The sequence below is a fragment of the Desmodus rotundus genome, chromosome 5 (genome assembly GCF_022682495.2).
Source record: "Desmodus rotundus isolate HL8 chromosome 5, HLdesRot8A.1, whole genome shotgun sequence".
Taxonomy (NCBI): domain Eukaryota; kingdom Metazoa; phylum Chordata; class Mammalia; order Chiroptera; family Phyllostomidae; genus Desmodus; species Desmodus rotundus.
The window spans coordinates 10,246,309-10,258,018 of record NC_071391.1 but is presented as its reverse complement, the minus strand read 5'-3'; the positions used below and the strand labels follow the sequence as shown (position 1 = coordinate 10,258,018).

The window sequence follows — 11,710 nt, the reverse complement described above, 5'->3', positions numbered from 1 at the left end:
AACCCCGACCCTGCCTCATCCCCAGCCCCATCCTCAGGATGGTGGCATAACATCTCCCCAGGGGCAGCCATGTCTGGAGATGCGGTCAGCAGAGACATCAGTGAAGGCGGTGCTGTGTTCCCCACCCCAGACCCACAGGCATCCCCATGCCCGCAGGTCTCAGGAGGCTGGGCTGAGGCTGGGGACATAGGGATGTGCTCTGAGGAGGAGGCCAGACAGCTGTGTCCTGGAGAAACCGTCTCCCTGAGCCCCTCCCTTTCCTCCAGGCCTGCCTGGTCTGCCTGCAGGCACATCAGCAGCTGGTGAGCTGCTAGCAAGTGTGTGAGCCCACGAGTGTGAGCCTGATGCTATCCTCCCTGCAGCCGAACCAAGTTACTGCTTCTGTGCCCTGGGCTGAGGGTTATGTCGGCAGGAACGACAGCTAACTCGTCTCTGCTGCCTCATGGATCCGCAGCACAATCAGCAATGTAATCACACACCAACCCTGGTGAGGCTGCTGTGGTCTGTTACTCATGCTTTTTAGTAGAAAAAGAAACTTCCAATGCAAGGAACCCATGCTCATTCCTAACACTGCATGGCTTCCTTAAATACCCACCACAGAAAACTAACCTTTACTGAGAACTTTCCATGGTCAAGCCATGGGCGAGCTACATAACAGGGTTTGTCTAACCCAGCCCTCATGTTACAGAAGAAGACACTTAGTAAGGTGAAGAAACTGAACTGCTGGAACTGGGACTCGAACCCACAGCTTTATGACTCCGCAGTCTGGGATCTTGACCTCTGTGCTACATCTGCCTTGGAAAAACTACGAAATTTGTTGGCATCTTCTTTTCCCTAAGTTAGGCTAAACCAGGTTTTGCCACAGTGACAAGTAAACTGCAAAATCTCAAGGTTTAACATGACAAAGGAGGTCAGGCAGCCCCCTCCATCTGGTAGCCATGCCACCAAGCCACTGGACTCCCAGGTCACTGAGGCAAGGAGAGTGAGAGGGCTGGGTTATAGGGGAGCATTTAAAGGCCAGGCCTGGAGGGGATTGCATCACTTCCAACCAAATGTCACTGGCCAGACTCAGTAGCAAGGTGCAGAGCCCAACTTTCCTACAGGGAGTACCAGGAAGTAGAGGCTCCCAGGGTTGCCATGCAGAGAAAATGGTGCACATAGCACTCCCGGCCTCGTCATCTCCTTTTAATGGCTTTTCTTCTCTACAACCCACCCCCATGCCCACTGACAGTTCCCTATACCCCTCCCTTCTGTGCTCCTTCTCACAAAACCTTGTTCTCAGCGAGTAACCAATCAATCTCCCAGAGGTATTAATAAATAACACGCTCAAGCCCTGGCTGGTGTGGCTCATTGGATTGAGCGCTGCCCTGTGAACCTAACAGTCGCCAGTTCAATTCCTAGTCAGGGATCATACCTGGGTTGTGGGCCAGTACTCCAGTAGGGGGTGCACAAGAGGCAACCACACACTGATGTTTCTGTCCCTCTCTTTCTCCTTCCCTTGCCCTCTCTAAAAATAAATAAATCTTTAGAAAAAATAAATAACACAGTCAAGAGTTTCTTCTCCTAAGAGTGTTTGCTTTTTAATCAAGGGTTATGCAGCACTGAAAGGCCTTAAACATCCAAAGGAATGAATATATAATGGTTGAAGCTGAGGCCCAATAACAACAGTACTAGATATTTGAGAGACATCCACCCTGGCTTCCCTCAGACATGCTTCAGACTGAAGGGGACTGAGCCACCTTCTGCTTTCCCCTCCCTCCCTCTACCGCTGGTCTTGGCTGGCAGGATACTGGACTCCTGGGATTGGCTAAAGCCCATTTTCCATCAAGGATGCAAGTGGAGGCTGATAACAGGGAGCTTGCCCTTCAGTTGAATTACCAGTCCCAGAGCTACCTATGCACGGCTTCACATACAGTGTATCCTTCCCACCCACAACAACCAGGTTCTGCTGACCTTTTAGAGGCAGAGCATCCAGAATTAGCTGTGACAGTACTCCATGCTGAGACCTGCGGTGGGGGCTGACTCCCCAGGCAGCTCCTCTTCCATGCCATTGGGGAGACTGGCATGCTGAGATTAGGAGCTTCCGGACCCCATTCCATCCAAGGCAGATGGACAGACTCTCTCCAAAGGACTGGTCTCCACCTAGAGGCATCCCCAGTGGCCCAGCTTTGGGGAGGCTCATGGCGATGCCAAGGCCCATTACCCTGGTGCCAGAGGCCTGCTCATGTTCGAGGGGCTCACCCCAGCTGCTTCTTCACCACCCTCCTTCCCCGGGCTGCCCCAGTCTTCTGTTGCATCAACTCCAGCATCGTTAGAAACAACGCATGTCTGTCTTTTGTTCCTTTTCGCTCTTTTTATTCCTGAAACTCCATGTCCCCTCAGATTCCCATATGGATACACACACGTGCGCACACAAACACAGGTCTGAACACAGGTGTGCTGTGGCACACAATGGCACGTATGCACACTCCCAAATGTACTGGCCAAAGACACGCAGGTGCACACAGAGGTTCAGGTGTGTAAGGGTGCGAAGCTGCACAGACATGCACACTGGCAGATGTACACGGACATACAGGCCTTTCCATAGATAAGCAGGGATCTATACAATATACACACACTCAAGCAACACACAGATACACACCGACACACAGACTGTGCACATTCACACATAGATTCCCATATGCACAGACATACACAGGTGCACAAAGACAACTTGTGTACATACCCAGATACACATACTCACACGTGCACATGAGCACCCACAGAAATACACGTACACTTTCCCTGATCCCCATGTACAACTACAACCCAGGGCTCTCTGCCCTCTGAAAACCCAGTGTCAGGTCAAGCTTCCTGCTTCACCAACTCCAGATCCTTCCTGGACCCCAGCACCCCACCTGGAACAAAGAGCAGCCACAGTCTTCTGTCTCAGTGTCCCCAGGGTCTGAGAAAGTGGGAGGAGGGACAGAAGTGGTGGGGCTACAGAACTGGGGTGGGACCCACACTGCTACCAGATGCCCTGACTTTTGCCCCAAGACTCTCCTGGTGGGAGGTAGCTTCCTCCTGAGAAAGTGGTCCCTCCAGGGACATAGACTAGAGATTGGCAAGAGGGAAAATGATTGAGGGAGAGGAGCCGCCCTCCTGGGAACAGGGTACATATATTGGAAGAAGTTGGAGCCTTTGAACTCACCCACAGGTGGCTGCGAATTGGGAAATAGGGCCCATATCAGGCACAGGGCCTGATAAGACATAGGGCCATACAAGGCTATTCTCTCTTCCCTCCCATGTGGTTACCACAGGTGGGATCTCACCACTGTGAAAGAAAGAGAAAGAAAGAGGGGAAGGAAGGAAGGAAGGAGGGAAGGAAGGAAGGAAGGAAGGAAGGAAGGAAGGAAGGAAGGAAGGAAGGAAGGAAGGAAGGAAGGAAGGAAGGAGGGAAGGAAGGAAGGAAGGAAGGAAGGAAGGATGGAAGGGAGGGAGGAAGGAAGGAAGGAAGGAAGGAGGGAGGGAGGGAAGGAAGGAAGGAATCACAGGCCCCAAACAGAGTCACCTGTGCTAGGCCGCCCAAACCAAAACTGACTACAGAACCTAACTGCAGTCTCAGCCTCTCCCAGGAATGTTGCCTTTAACCAGTCAATGTGCAACTACCTGCTCAGAACGAGTGAGGTAATCCTCTTGACAGACCACTTCCAAAGGAAGGTGGCCTCACCTGAACAATCCATTCTTTGCTAGAACACTCCTTCTGTTCCCTTCGGCCTACAAAAGCCTTCCGTTTTGTACAGCTCCTCAGCGCTCCTTTCTATTTGCTGGATGGGACGCTGCCTGATTCATGAATCATTGAATAAAGCCAATTTCCTCTTAAAATGCACTCAGCTGAATTTTGTTTTTAACACTCCTCCAGTTCTCGAATCAGTGTCATCACCCTCCTTTTGGAGAGCCGCCCCACTCCCACCCCATCCCGAAACCCACAGAGACGCAAACAAAGCAGGAGGGCCAGCTCCCCAACTCCCACCCCATGAGAACCTTCGCCCATTGGGGAGGGGGTGGGGTGGAATCCCCCAGCCAGCGCTGACAGAGAGACCCGGAGAGCCACCTAATCCAGTCTCCGCCCCCAGGTGGCGCTGCAGCGAAACACCTCAGTAACCCCATTCCAAGCATGCTGCCCGGCCCCATCTCTGTCATCACCTACCCTGGCAGGGCAGGCTGCCACCTTTTACTTCCCTCAAAGCCCCACCCTGCAGGAGCGAGGGCTTCCAGGCTTTCCAGCCCCGGGAGTCCTCCAAAGGAGCAATGAAGAGACAAGAGTCAGGAAATGGGGTGGGAAACCTGGTTTTATGAACAGCAGAGGCTGGAGGCCCAGCCAGGGCCCAGGGTGGGTGGGGACAGCCAGGAGGGGTGCAAGCAGAAGGCTCTGAGGCAGGATCTCCAGGCCACTGGTTTAGACCGAGCAGATGAAGGGCAGAGCTGTGAGGCAAGGTGCTCGTCGCCACTGACCCCCTGGAGGTAGAGAGCACAGCGAGGTCAGCTGCCCATCCCAGCATGTCTCCTGCCCCATCCCTCATCCTATGTCTTTCTTGCCTGTCTTTCTTGGCCACATGTCGCCACGAGTTCCAGGCATTGGGCCTTCACCCCAGAAGGCAGTGTGCTAAGTGCATGTCTGGGCCCTACTGAATCCTCACAACCACTCAAGAGGGCAGGTCAATCACCAACACCCCTTTCACAGAGGAGGGGCCTGACGCTCAGCAGCAAGTGCAGACTTGGGATGGGAATGGATTGTGGCCACCTTACTCCCGTACACGTGGCCTCAGCACTGACTGAGCTCCCTCACGTCGGGCAACCACGCAGTCAAAGCTGGCACATTGACTCTCAGCCATCCCCAGTTCCCACATCTCTCCTTCATTCTCATCCACACCTTTCATTCGCACCTGTCACTCTCATCTGTCACATCAGTGGCTTCCTTTTAGCAGAGAAAGGAATGGAGGCCCAGGCTCTGAGCCGACCTTTGTCTGTGAGGATGGAGAGCCCCCACACAGGGCACCCCTTCACCCTCCATCTCAGCCCTCCACACAGACTGGACATTGGTTCTCCAGTTGAAGGGGGCTGTGGGTTTGGGAAGGTGTGTTCAGGAACCTCAAAGGGACAGTATGTAGGAGTCCATCTTGCTGTCCCTTACCTTTGCCCTGGTGCCCAGTCCCCCTCACCTCTGGTGCACAGAGTTACGCAGTGGCCAACACCACAGTTAGGCTGTCCTGCAGCCCAGTTTGCATAATTCCAGCAGCTCCCATCACTCCAGAAAAACTTCCAGCAGTGGTACTAGAAAAGAGATAGACTCAGTGAGAGGCGGAAGTCCAGGGAGACAAATTCAGAGTTTCCAGAAAATGCCCACTGATATCCCTTTCTGGATACTGCTCACCCAGCTAGGAGCCAGAAATCTTAGAGGCCCGTCCCCAAGGATGTGTAGGCGATGACAACAGAGCCATCACACAGAGGAGGCCTCTCAGGCTTTTCTGTGAACACGAATCTCCTGTGGGTCTTTTTAACAGGCAGATCCTGACTCAGGACTCACAGATGGGACCCAAGATAGTGCCTTTCTAACAAGCTACCAGAAGATGCCAATACTGCTTGGTCCATGGACCGCACTGGAGTAGCAAATATAATGGCACTTATTTACCCACTCAGCCAGAGCCACTTGGAGAGAAGAAGAACCCCATGTTAGACATGAGGAAGCCATTCAGTCTGAAAGTGACCAAGCTGAGCATGGAACCTATCTCCTGACTCCAGTGGTGTGCCAGCAAGTGTTTAACCATCAGCTCTGGGGGAAGATGAGAAGGCAGAGTGTGGGAGGAACGCTGATTTGTAACAATTGCCAGTTTCCTTGGTGTGAACACACCCGTCGTGGGACATTTCATACTGCAGGCATGAAGTCACTGAGCAATGGAGTTGAGATGAGATTCGTACAATCACTGGTTCTCCTGTGCCAGCACAAGTCAGCACCCACACCAAGGTCACCTCAGCTGCTGGAATGAGGCCTGATGCCAGGCAGGTGCTCCCTTGAGGCAATCAGAGAGACCTTCCAGTATTTGGGAGTTGACCTGTCACTTACCCAGCCCCAGATAAAGCCTCCAATCCAGACTTGGCCTAGGTTGAGTGCTCCAGTCATACACTGCAGATGATAATTGATGCCGAGGTTGTGGACGGAGACGAGGTTGCCTCTGTAGCACCCTCTGCAAGTATTCTGAAGCAGAAAGAAGGTGGGGTAGAGAATTCACAGATTTTTCTCAAGTCCCTGAGTCTCCAGCAGAGAGCTCTGCATCCCCTGTCTCGTCAGAAGTCAGGGATCTACTAGCCCCCTCTATCCCATCTCTTGCTCTTTTATCTGTCATAAGGATCTTTTTGTAGGAATTAATAATAATACTCGGAATAATCATAGCTACCATTTATTGACAGTTTACAATGACCCAGGGACTATTACAAATGCTTTCCATGTATTATCTTACTTAATTCTCACCAAAACTCTATGAGTTTGGTCCTACATATCTCCATTGTACAAGTGAAAAAACTGAGGCTCTGAGCACCACCACCCTGCCCCTGCACCACTGAAGCTCCACAGAGGTTAGGAGTTGATGGTCAGGGGTCACAACCAGTCCTTGCAGCTGGCTGGCCTGGTTAAATCCCTCCCATTGTCCTGCCAACAGTAATCAAGGCTCAAGTACAAGAGGAGGGTATACTCAGCCCACACAAAGGGCACACCTCAAGTACCCAGCTTGGGTGAAATGGGAGGCTGTGCCCTGGACCCTACAGGATATCTACTACATTAGCCCATACTACCAAGACATAGACTCAAAGTGGCTCTACCTAAAACAGAAACAAACATGGGGAGGCTGCCAAAACAAGGAGACAAAGAAACATGGCCCAAATGAAAGAAGAGATCAAAAGTCCAGAAAAAAAGCTAAATGAAAGAAGATAAGCAACCTATCACATGCAGAGTTCAAAACACTGGTCATAAGGATGCTAAAGCAACTTAAGTGAGGACCTCAATAGCATAAAGATCCAGGCAGAAATAAATGATACCCTAATGAAATAGAGAACAATTTACAGGGAAACAACTGTAGAGTGGATGAAGCCAAGAAGCAAATCAATGATTTGGAATATAAGGAAGCAAAAATCAACCAATCAGACAACACAAGAAAAGAGAATCCAAAAAAATGAGAATAGTATAAACAGCCTTTGGGACAACTTCAGGAGGTCCAACATTTGCATCATAGGGATGCCAGAAGAAGAGAAAGAGCACGAAATTGGAAATCTATCTGAAAAAATAATGAAAGACAACTTCCTTATTTGATGAAGGAAATAGACATGAAAATCCAGGAAGCACAAAGAGTCCCAAACCAAATGGATACAAAGAGGCCCATTTTGAGACATATCATAACTGAAATGCCAAAGTTTAACAATAAAGCAAGAATCTTAAAAGCAGCAAGAGAACAGAAGTTAGTTACCTAAGAAGAGGTCCCATAAGACTCTCAGCTGATTTCTCAAAAGAAACTTTGCAATCTAGAGGGAATTGGCAAGAAATATTCAAAGTCATGAAAAGCACAGACCTACAGCCAAGATTGCCCTACCCAGCAAAGCTATCATTCAGAATCGAAGGGCAGAGAAAGAGCTTCCCAAACAAGGAAAAATTAAAGGAGTTCATCATCACCAGAGTATTATTTCATAAAATGTTAAAGGGACTTATTTAAGAAAAAGAAGATTGAAACTACCAACAATAAAATGGCAAAAAATACATACATATCAACAATTAAATCTAAAAAATAAACTAAGGAAACAAGAACAGACACAAATCATGGATACAGAGAGCGTTTTGATGGTTGCCTGATAGGAGGGGTTTGTGGGGAAATGGATGAAGAGGTGAGGGGATTAAGAAGTACAAATAAGTATTTCAAGCAGAGCTCTGGTAATGTAAAGTACAGCATAGGAAATGGAGTAGCCAAAGAACTGATACCCATGACACATGGATATGAACATGGTGTGGGGATTGCCAGAAGGAGTGGCAGGTGCTGGGTGGAAAGGGGAAAAGGGGAAAAGGGGAAATATCAGGACAACTGTGATAGCATAATGAGTAAAATATACTTTTCTAAAAAAAGAAATACTGAAGCTCTGAAATGTTGATGTGACTTGCCTAGGTAACACGGCCAATGACAGGAATGGCCAAGGTTTACCACAGAATACCAAACCTTCTGTCCAATCAGTGATTTTCAAGTGCTGTCTCCTACCAAAAATACCATCATCACCTGGGACTTTATTATTAATGCAAACTTTAGGAGAGCCTGATGCACGTAGACATTCAGAACCACTAGTCGGAATGAATAGGGAACAGAAGTTTGAATCCACTCTCTTATCCTCCCACTGATCCTCCTTCCACAGTAGCCTCTGATACTTACCTGAGCATATGTAAAGGCCTGGGGGGTCCGCACCAAGATGTAGCGGCAGGTCTTGCACCCGGGACTGCCCACTATTTCAACTGTGTCCTCTGTCCTGGGGCACTGCAAGTTGTTGTCTAGGGCACTTGGGTCCAATTTCACAGCCTTCTCCTCCTCAAAGTCATTTTGGTAGCTGGAAGCCTCCACCTGTGCTTCTTTTGACTGAATCTCCTCTTCAGTCAGGGCCAACTCTCCCTCTTGATCCCCTGAACCTTCCAGACCCTGGCTCAGGTCTGCCTGTGTTTCTCGGCTGTCCAGGTGGGGAGCACGATTCTCTGGGAAGAAGAAGTAACCTGCCATCAGGTGGGGTTCTGCCTTCCTCCGGGACCATGGACAGCTCTGCACAGCCCCACTGGGGCCTCCCTACAGCTGTGGTCTGGAGTCAAGACTGGAAGGATCTCCTCTGTGTTGGGTGAGGTGAGAACTCACACAAGTGCGTGAGACCCTGATGCTGGCTGACACACGTGTGTATTTCAGGGGTCGGGTGGAAGAGGAAGCCCTTCATCTTCACAGGTGAGTGGTTTTTACCTTGGGAAGGAGCCTGACAAAAAGTTAAGGTCACAGTTCTGAGCCCAGGGGAAATCTTACCAGAGAAAAGCTGGGTCAACTGAAGAAGCAAAGCTGTGACCCTAGCCCCGAGACAGCCACAAAGGTGCAGGAAAGAGGAGAAAAGATAAATCTGGATGGGAAGGAAGGGGAGGACTTACCCAGATGAAAAGCAGCAACAGTCCCCAGCAGAAGAAGGGGCAGGAGTAGGGGGTGTTTCATATCCACTCAGTCTTGTGACAGGGACACAGCACCACTTTCCCCCCTTGAGGATGTCCTGTGTGTCTGCACAGCCCTGTCACTCAACAGAGATGCAATGGTTTGTTTAATTAGTTGATTAAAGGAGAAACTAGAGAGCTTCCTTCTCCCCCAAGACGCAGACCCTAACCTGAGACTCACAAAAAGCATGTGGGGGAGTCAGCTCAAGTATAAAAGTCCCTTCTACCTGAGAGCTCCATCACTGTCCCTGGGACAGCACTCAGCCCAGACCCTTGTCCCTGCAAGAGCAGGTCCGCTCAGGGTCAGAGCCACCTTCACTCACACTGGGGGAGGAGGGAAAGGAGAGTGGCCATCACTGTCCTAAGGACAAGCCATACAGGCTTCTGCCCTCTCCCAAGTTGCGGACCCACCCTCCCTGGGACACCAGGGAACCACTCACCTTGCAAGAGTCTGCACTTCCACTCTCAGTGTCTCTGGCTGCTGGGCACCCAAGGCAGCCCTTATACTGGGCTTTTGGGGAAGTGGGAAGACACCTGAATAATTGCCCCAGGCTGGGGTGCTGGACAGTGGAGCTGATAAGACATTTGCTCAATTCTCTCACCTGCTCTCTGCTGGGACTACAGGGACCTGCCTCCCAGGGCCTACTGACACATATGGGTGTCCAAACAGCCAGGTGCTGGAGAAGACCCCAGATGTCTACTGCCCAGACATACTTAATATTGGCACCTAAATGGGCCCCAGCCTTTACCCTGCATCAGCCTGCCTCTGGTCAATACCCCAGCAAATAAAGTGGAGGATCACAGGATGCTAAAGGACCCTGAGGGAGGGAGAGAGGGAGGGAGCAAAGGGAGCCTCACTCTCCTGAGTGGTTGTCTAGACCAGGGATTTTATATGCATCCCATCCCAGAATCCTACCTTCACCTGGTTCCCATGAGAATGCATGAGGTCCTCACTTCACAGGTGTGAAAAATGAGATTCCGAGAGGGAAAGCCACTTGCCAAGGTTGCACAGGAAGTGGGGAGCCTGAGATTACTAAGTCTTTTTAGGCTCCCAAACCTCCCTGCCCCCGTCTCCCGCTTCTCCTGTTCTTCCCACACCCTCCTTCCTGTCCTCCCTCTCCTTCTCTTTCTCACTCTTCTTCTCCCTCTTGTTTCATCCTGAACATGTGAAAACTTGTGCTCTTTCTTCCATGCTACGGATCAGGATCCAGGTTCCCGGCCTTTGCACTATTCCCATCTGCAGTCAAATACGTCTTTGACGTGGGAGGCTGTCGTCTGCACTTTAGAAAGTGTGACAATAGATGTCAATAGACGTCACAGGCAGCTCCACCCAGTCAATCCGATTGTCCCCCAAAGACAATTGAGGACATCTCCACCTATTCCCAGATGCCCTCTGGGGAGCAAAGTTGCCACAGTTGAGGGTCACTAATCTAGAATAGGCCACTCTGTTCAACTTCAAGACAGATCTCTGGGCCAAGAGGCCACAGCTAGACTGGAAAGCTTCGTGCAGAATCATTCACACACCCTGTGGGCCACTCGCCCCCCCCGCCCCCCACACCACTACTACTCAGCTCCCACCAGCTCTCTGTTGCCACCAGGATCAGGACTGGGGGAACAGAGTGAGGCACTCACTTCAGGAGCTAATTTTAAGTGGGCAATAAAGAATTCAGTAGTCAAGATAAACACTTTAATGCAATCTTTCTGAAAAATCAAAATAAATGCAAAAAATCTGTGATGAACAAAATATCAAATCTCTCATCACCCGAGCTCCAGCCAAGCGCAATGCAGTCCGAAAACACCCCTGCAGCTGTGGAGCCCTGACTTCCAGATATCTCCACCAGGAGCTACTGGCCTTGCCAGGGTAGGTGACTCAACTCTGTGACATTCTCGCTGGGCAGTGCCTACTTCTTCTTCAGACCCCAGCCCAGACCTCCAGGGCTCAGGGCACCAAGGACAGGTAGCTCAGAGGGGAAAAGGCTTGGGCTCCTTCCTCTCTCTGCTCCCCAAGGGCACCTGCAAATGGAGAAGTATCCAAGAGGGGCCCTCTGCTGGGCCTCATTGCAGAGTAACTAACGGCCTGGGCTGTTATCTCTCTGGCCCAACGGACCAGACCCTCAGCTTATCAACCTGACATGGGTGCTGGGGGCAGGGGGGCATTGGCCAATTCTGGGGCCCAAATTTTTGGTCTGCAATTTAAAACTTGAGCCACCCTAGCAGAAGTGTGGGGAGGGCTAGACCCCTTCCCCATGGTTCTCCTCCCTCCTGTGGCCCAGAGCAGAGGCACCCCATCACTCCTGGTTTCAATGACCAACAGGGTCAGTGGCTCTCAAGAGCAAGCCCCACTACCAGTTTTACACACACTGTTTCATTTGAACAGCCCTGTGTTACGCGTGAGGAAATGGGGATCTCAGAGAGCCTGAACAAGTTGCCCAGATCACACAGAAGTCAGAAACAGGCCTCACTGCG

General features: G+C 50.7%; 1 protein-coding gene across 2 annotated transcripts; it reads right to left on the bottom strand.

The window, feature by feature from the left end:
* Window positions 1-4,323: 4,323 nt before the first annotated feature.
* On the bottom strand, window positions 4,324-9,728 carry LOC112320304 (proteoglycan 3-like). 2 transcript variants are annotated; one of them, XM_053924855.2, is made up of 6 exons: window positions 9,685-9,728; window positions 9,188-9,321; window positions 8,442-8,755; window positions 6,104-6,235; window positions 5,202-5,313; window positions 4,324-4,497 (listed from the first exon to the last, which is right to left on the bottom strand). In XM_053924855.2, exons 2-6 carry the CDS (start codon window positions 9,246-9,248, stop codon window positions 4,439-4,441), a joined length of 678 nt encoding a protein of 225 aa, XP_053780830.1. In that variant the 5' UTR covers window positions 9,249-9,321; window positions 9,685-9,728; the 3' UTR covers window positions 4,324-4,438. The 2 variants fall into 2 exon arrangements, with proteins under 2 accessions (XP_053780830.1, XP_053780831.1); XM_053924856.2 differs by having other exon boundaries at window positions 9,188-9,327; window positions 9,685-9,720.
* Between the last annotated feature and the right edge of the window lie 1,982 nt (window positions 9,729-11,710).

What these genes read in the sequence shown, in the direction of transcription:
- LOC112320304 (XM_053924855.2), bottom strand. Translation starts at nt 9,248, where the DNA reads ATGAAACACCCCCTACTCCTGCCCCTTCTTCTGCTGGGGACTGTTGCT. An exon ending in GAGGCTTTATCTGGGGCTGG is followed by an intron (nt 5,314 to 6,103) that starts GTAAGTGACAGG and finishes TCTCTTTTCTAG; the next exon opens with TACCACTGCTGGAAGTTTTT. An exon ending in CGTAACTCTGTGCACCAGAG is followed by an intron (nt 4,498 to 5,201) that starts GTGAGGGGGACT and finishes CTCTACCTCCAG; the next exon opens with GGGGTCAGTGGCGACGAGCA.